Source organism: Astyanax mexicanus, chromosome 10 (genome assembly GCF_023375975.1).
Source record: "Astyanax mexicanus isolate ESR-SI-001 chromosome 10, AstMex3_surface, whole genome shotgun sequence".
Lineage (NCBI taxonomy): Eukaryota > Metazoa > Chordata > Actinopteri > Characiformes > Acestrorhamphidae > Astyanax > Astyanax mexicanus.
This window is the reverse complement of record NC_064417.1, coordinates 19,042,836-19,050,659: the sequence shown is the minus strand read 5'-3', so window position 1 is coordinate 19,050,659 and position 7,824 is coordinate 19,042,836. Positions and strand designations below refer to the sequence as shown.

Below are 7,824 nucleotides of genomic sequence, written 5' to 3'. Positions count from 1 at the left end.
GTAACCAACTATGACACATTCAGCTAATAGTTAACAGACATATACAGTATAACATTAGCAACTAGCTAAAACCTTATCTTCTACTGATTAACATTAAAAAACTAGTAAACTCTACCTCATAGAGTGGCATTTAAACGTTTTTAGACCCCTTGGTGGACATTTCTGTTACTTTGAATAGCTAAGTAAGTAAAATATCCTGACTTAGTTCTTTCACTAAGGCATTATGTTGATGATGACACATTTATTTAATAATTCAACAAAGATTACTATTTTAATTTACTGGTATTTAATGGAATTTATTCTTCCCTTTACCAGTAAAATGTGTCCTGTGCCACTGGCTGTAACACAACCCATGATCAGTCCACCCCCATGTTTAACATTTGGAGAGTCGTCCTTATCATCAGCAGTCTTTCTTTCTCCAAAAAGAAAGAAAGTTTTTTTGTGGCGCTTTTTTTTTTTTAACTTTATCAATCTACAGGACTTAAATCCTTAAAACTGAAATTTAAAAAAATATTATATTTAATTTAACGTTAACTATCAAAAGGTTAATATTATATTTTATAATAAAATATTAAATTGCATTGACATTGACATACATTTTAAGATTTCATTTAGGAATAAGTATCAAAAGGTTAATGTTATATTTTATTAGGAAATGTTTATTTTTTATTGATTCGATATTTTTTAATTTTAATATAATTAAAAATTAATCACTCATAACTCACAACATATAATGTGTTTTAAGGGTCATTTAATGTGAATTTTAGAGCACAGTAATTTGCTTTTTCATGTTAAATAATTAATATTATAATTCTTATTATGTTAATTCTAATAATATAATTATTTAGGGCTTTATCCAGGTAAATATCACGACAAATAAAGGTATTGAGTATTTCACGGTGTTTGTGGAAATCTGCGCTGTGATTGGTCAGAAGTTTTCGGCGGGGCGGGGCCTGGGTGGCGGAGTGTGTGGCTGTGCTGCTGGGCTAAATCCTGAGCTAACGGCGCAGCGCGAGCGGCGAGTTTGAACAAACAGGGCTAATTAGTGCAGAGTGCTGTGTGAGGGGAGCGCGCAGACACGGCGGGGAGCTTTACCGAACCGAGCGGGAGGAGAATATCGAGTAAACGTCGATACGGAGCTGTAGGTGAACTTCTGGAGGCTGGAGCGGAGCTGTGCGCTGGACTGCGCTGGACTGTCTGTCATCCAGAAACGGCTCCAGTTCATTTAACAAACCAGCTCCCCCGCGATAAACCGAGCAGCCGGAGGGTCAGCGAGCTTAGTTAGATTAACTAACTGAACTGGACTGGCGCTCTGTACCACTGAAGGAGAGCGTGCTGACTCGTGTTGTGTGGATTATTATTGTTTCTAAGTGTTGTTGGGATATTTGGAGATCTCTGGTCAGGCTGTAAATTTACAGTCTGAGTCTGTTCGGCTGTGGAAGATGTAAGCATGGTCTTTCTGTCAGCACTGGGGAAGACATTCATTATTTTTCTTGACTGTTGGTAAGTTAGTTAACTAATGCTTTATTTTATCCTTTAGTTTTAAATTATTCTACTATTATTAAATTGAAAACTTTGTAGACTTCCTTAAATAATATTATTGGTAAGAGGGTTTTAATACATATTTAATATATGTATATTTACAGCTGCTTTATTACAATATACACATATTGCTACAGTGGCCCTGGAAATACTAAACTGATAGAGAAATGGTGGAACTGTTTTTCATCTATTTAGAACATAATAAAAGACAGTAGTATTAGCTAGCTTAATAGGTAGTGTACACTGTGTTAGAATGTGGTTACAGTGCCTCTGGCCCTTGGTGGACTAAGTGTAGTAAAAGTGGTGGTGGACTTCAGTACATGGTGTTGGTAGTAATAGTAGAAGTAGTAACAAGTTAGTAGAAGACATCTGTATATATTCGAATATGTATATAAAATATATAAATATAAATAAGTTATACAGTATATACTTGAGTAATGCAGTACTAGTACATTGTGTTATAATATAACCTATAGTGCCCCTGGATAGACCAGATAAATATTGAAAAGTGGTTGAACTCTTTTCTTCTCTTTTCTTCTTGGATATTGAATATGTTTAACTAATGAGCATCTAATACAATAACAATACACTGTATTAGAGTACACAATGCCTGTGGCCCTGGGTAGACTAAATCTAGGAAAAAGTGGTGGTGGACTTCATTAGCTACATATTCAAAGTAGTAGTATTACTACACTTCCATATATAGTCCATATGTATAAAAATATATAAATATAGATTAGCAATACAGTATATAAATCAATAAGACAGTTACAATGCACTGTATTTGAATATACTATGACTCTGGACTGGATAGGCTAAATGTAGAACTTTATTACATATCAGTAGTATTAGCAGTTGTTTTAGTAGTGCTTGAACTCAGTACCTAACCCATATGCATCTACAAATAAATATAAATGAATAATGCAGGATATAAATGAGAATTAGAATATGCACTGCCCCAGATAGACTAGCTAAATCTAGCAAAAGTGGTGGAACTGTTTTCCATCCTCTTGGATATTCAAAACGTTAAATGATTAACAGCTGGTTTTATTGTTATTGGGTAACAAGACTGTAATTTTGTTACAGATTTCCTCAATGCTTTGACTTTCCTCCAAGGAAAAAGTCTGTTAAAAATTATGAATTTGAGCTTCTTTTTACTGCAGCTTGTCTGATGTTTGCCCTCCTATTAACAAGATTTCAATTTATTCTTTAACTTACTAATGTTTTTTCCTGTTTTGCGGCAGAGATTGAAGCAGCAGAGGCCGTTCTAAGAGACATCATGGAACTGTTGTGGATTGTTTTTGTCCTTTTTGACATTGTTTTCCTGACAGACTGCGCTCGGGGTGAGTAAAAAGAGCTGTTTTTGTATAGTTTTAAAAATGTCTGGTCTAATAAGTGATAAATAGAGTAACTAGAGACAAAGCAAGCCAGGGTCTTCTTGCCAGAAGCTGTTGCACAACATATCATAACATGAAACAGGTTTTGTTAAATTCATAAATATGAGACTGCATTTGGTTTGACCATCTGGTGGAATTATTTGATAGCACTGGGGAACTTTTAATCCCAGCATTTTGAATGCATATTGCATTCTCAGGTTGAACTACTAACAGTTACATGTTAGTACACATTATTGGGGGTTGCACTTTTTAAAAATCAATCACCTTGATTGTGAACCTTCTCATAAGTGGTGTCTGCCTGAAAGAAGAGTGTGGAGGAAAAACTAGGCCTGGACTTGAGCAAGATCGGTCAGTTAGTTTTGTATGAATGTACTCATCCTATTCTAATCTATTGTCACAAAAAAATGGTGTTTTAAAAAGGTTGAAGGATAAAGTTTCTGTTCACAAACGATGGTGTAGTCTGGAGTGACAGACAGTGTATTCCCTCATCTTTGTGAATCCCTCATCCCTGTGAATGTGCTGCATTTGTAATCCATCTGACTGCAGCCCTCAAACCTTTCTCTGGAGTTCAAGACCAGGTTTGGAGCGTGAGACCTCTTAAAAGCCTGTCCTCCGGCTTTGTTTCGCCGAATGCGATCCTCACGCATTAGCCAGTCTCCGGCCTTCTCCTCCCCCCCCCTCCCCGGAAAATGAGCCGCCACTTTCCATTCAGCGGCGGCTGAATGCTGGCCTGGGCTGCAGATGAGGGAGCAGATAGCACAGCTCAGTGACTCCACTCCATCAGGGATGCAGGTGAAGCGTAAGCAAGTGGAGTCTCCTTTTTTTCTTTTTTGCCCTCAGCATACGCCTCAGACTCAACAGCCTGTCGCCGAGACTGGCAGAGGGGAGAGAAGGGATGGTGGGGAGGGTTGGTTGTTTTTTGTTTTTTTGGAGGTGTGTGTGGGGGGGGGTGCATGAGAGTGGGATGAAGAGGGAGTTTGGGTGGGAGTAAGAAGAGGAAAGGGCGGAAAGAGGGAGCGAGAGGAGAGAGCGGCATCCGAGCAGAAGATTGCATCTGTCAGGGGGCCCCGGAACAATGTGGCATTCACAGTCATACAGCCGCAGCCTTCACGGAGGCGCTGTAGCCTAAAGTAAACAAAAATGCCACTAGCAATGCGATTAGATTAGGCAATTATGTTTGTTTGCGGCCATGCAGGGTCGGAGCTCTCGTATCGGGACACTTACCCGCAGGTTTGTTAGATATGTTACGCTTGATATGAAGAAGGAAGAAGAGAAATGAGCCGAACGAGACAAAAGTGTTGTCTGTGTATCACGCTGAAGCCCAAGCCTACAGTGCTCATGTTACCCTGAGAATCAGATATTAAAAGAAGTGCGGGTTCATGCGTTTCACGGTCAAGTGAGAGATCCTGCGAGCAAGTGAGCGGGTGGCTTGGCTGGGACTTTTTGATAGGATGCTTCAGTCTGATAATGGAGCTGGTTGCTTGGTATCTCCCAGTGTTGTCAGTTGTTTACGTGCATTTGTCAAATTCTCAAACAAGGGATCTTAGAAGTAGATATTTATGTATCCCACTGCTGTCTTCCTTAAAAGGTTACAGCTGCAATTAAGCAATCTGTGTGGAGATAGGCTTGTCTCAAAAAAAACATGCAGAAACGTCCATATGTTTTGTAGAGAACGAAGAAATGGAGTTTCAGAACCAGACAGTTTTGTGGTAACTACATGTAATGAGTTTGAGACTGTGATTACAATGTTTCTGTCATCACCTGGCTCTGAATCATTTCCCCGTTAATTGACTTGCTAACTATAACATATTTAAAAAAATTGTGAGGTACATATTAGGGATGGATCACCATGGAAAATTGTGGGACAAAGCTAAAATCTGATGGTTTTTTATTATTTAATTTTAATGCAATAGTCTAGCATTACCTGGACATTGTGCTTATCTGAGTTCTAAAGATATGTTTTATATACAAAAAATTGTATCTCTGATACCGTTATTTATTGGACCGCACAATCATCAGAGCAAGCAAGATTAGGCATCTTAGTAAATCCAGAGTAAATACTTAATTAAAGCACATTTTGCCACTTATCTGTATAAGGAGACTTTAACTTAGAGGTTCGCTTACTTTTTCTAGCCTGCACTGTGAATGTTTACTTAATGTGCTCAAAAATACACAACTAAAGTTTTTAGTTTAGATCAGTTTTGAAAATGATCAAAGATCACGTTTTGTTAATAATCAGTGCATGAACAGAGTTAATTCCAAAGGAATTACTTACTACCTTACTTACTGCACTGTTTTATCAGTATGTTTAGTATAACACAAACAGTAAAACACTTTGTATTTAATTAGTTTTGTTAGATTGTGTTTGTAATTGACTCACACCACATTTTATACCAAAGGATCCACTAACTTTTTAATATAGCCTGCACTATATGTGTTTGTATGTAATTGTGACACCCATAATGATCAGACCATTTTTATCAGCAACTAAGGCAGAAATTAAGCTAATTACAAAAGAATCACTTATACACAATTAACTACTTACTAAATATTTAACCTTTTATTGTGACACCATCATATAGAATAGAACGTCACTAATCCCTAGTAAATACACTGCTGGCAAGTTGAAACCAGTCATTAGCAGACTAAGTTAAAGCATCACTTATTCAGGATGTTTGGTATAGAGTGCATCATCCATCACTCACTCCAGTAAAAGCTCCTGCTCCTGAGTCAGAAAGCCCCTACATCACATCTGCAGCAGTTTTAGCTGAAATCACTCAGTAGACTTGGCTGGCCAGCAAGTCGCGACTGCAAATAGCCTTCATCAGCACAGACCGATCGCTTTATCTGCAGGCTTTGCGCTGAGGGCTGATTGAGTCGTAACTCCTCAGTCCTCGTTACACAAGTCCGGAGCACAGTGTGGAAGTAAGATGACTAATATTTTCCGCCTGCTTGCGGAAGTGCGGTCCGGGCTCAGCTGCCAGAACGGCACACGGAATCGTTGAGCTTATGCAATGCTTCCAGGCCCTAGCATCTTTATACGGATACATTAGCGCCTGACTCCACTTCCACTGCACTGACTTACTGCTGTGATTTAGTGTGTGTATGCATTTGTACAATATAAATAATCACTCTTTGCCATCTAGCTTAGTTTTTAACAGTCCCACATGGAATTTAAGCAATTTGTTCACATAATAATATACTGAGTTGTCTTTTTTTTAAATGTGGAATTTGCAGAGCATGAATAGGCCTCTTTGTCTGGGAAATGCAGAAAATACATGCTAGAAAACAAAAAATAAACTCACGCTTAAACAGACTTTATGTGTCAGAACATACATTTCATATCAAACCAGTCTAAAGAATCATTTATTGTTTTAAATTTTGCTCTACAGTGTGAAGTAGGCATGTCATGATAATTACATTATCAATTTATTGGTCAATATATGGACATTACCTCAATAGGTTTTGCTAAACTCAATAATTATTATATTATTATGTTTGTTTACATAAAAACGAATATCACTAACATTTTAGCCAATGACTGTTAAAGAGAGTTAAAATGTCTTTTTTTTACTCCTCCAGTTTATATCAACAAAACATGAATGTAATTTTTTTTAAGTGGTTTTGCTTCATTTTTATATTATTTACAGTATTTATGATATGAAAACATTCCAGTGTCTGCATTCTTAAGAATCAAAGGTAAAAAAAGAAGGCTGTAACGATATTATTATGCTTTTATAATATCATCCAATCAGTAGGTATAGGCAATATATTGTTATTATCGATATGTTCAAAAGTATTCCAGGTTATCATCTGATTGCATTATTAAGTTTACTACTTAATATTATTTAATATATGTAACTTTTAAGTTTACTACATGATTCATTGTGTTCTGTATTCTGAGTGATTTCTGTATTAATTTACAGTGTATACAATATAATCACAGGTTACCATCTGATGGCGATATTATTCTGAAAAACGAACGCACATGGGTTGTTTGTGTGAAAATGGTTATGTCTGGTGCAAAAGACGTCATTTTATTTAAAGTAGCATCAGGACCTCTCATTACAACATCTCAAATAACGCAATCCAGCGCAGTTAGTAAAATCCCACAAAGAGTGTAACTGTCTTATATTTACATTTATAAATATACAGTGTGTGTATGTAGCACCTATTATAGCCAATTATCTCTTGGAAAAGTCATTAACACAGAGGTTCACTTACTTTTTCTTGCCTGCATTGTGAATATTTTCTCAGTGTGCACCAAAAAAAAAAAACATTCAACAAGAGACCTGTTTGTGTGTTCTTAGTTTAGTTAGATTCTCTTTTGTTTTTTTATTGTGACTTCAGCAACAACCAAACATTTTTTCTTGTCTGTGTTTTTATAATTATTTTATTAATAGCAAATCCAAAAATAAAGCAATTTCACTTACTTTGTCTAGCCTGCATTATGAATGTTGTTCAGTGTTCACAATAAAAGGCACAAACAGTCTATTAGTAATGTCATTAATAATATGAACAGTGTATATATATTAGTTTTTAATGGGGAAATTAAGCTACATACTATTTAAATATACCGAATGTTGTGTTTATGTGGTAAAAATCAGTGCTGATACCATATACTTTAAGGTATTCATTATATATCATATTGTAAATTACCATTTCTATGAAACATATTGAGATACAGTATCATTCAAAAGTTTGGACAAACTTTAAATTCAATGTTTCTGCATCGTGAATTAATCCATTCATTAATGTGTTTGAGTAATGTTCTAATCCATATAATGGAAAGAACAACTCAACTAATTAAAGAAAAAAACTTTTAAGAATTTGTGTCCTCGAGGGCTGAAACTGGGTCTCATCAGGTCTGCCCCGGGAAAAGAAG

At 36.3% G+C, this 7,824-nt stretch overlaps 1 protein-coding gene across 1 annotated transcript in view; it reads left to right on the top strand.

The window, feature by feature from the left end:
* The first annotated feature begins 985 nt into the window (after nt 1–985).
* Nucleotides 986–7,824, top strand: part of fgfrl1a (fibroblast growth factor receptor like 1a) — a 73,124-nt gene continuing 66,285 nt past the window's right edge. The window contains exons 1-2 of the mRNA XM_049484031.1: nt 986–1,503; nt 2,787–2,885. Coding sequence (XP_049339988.1) covers nt 2,822–2,885 — 64 coding nt within the window. The 5' untranslated portion in view covers nt 986–1,503; nt 2,787–2,821. The remainder of the gene's footprint in view (nt 1,504–2,786; nt 2,886–7,824) is intronic.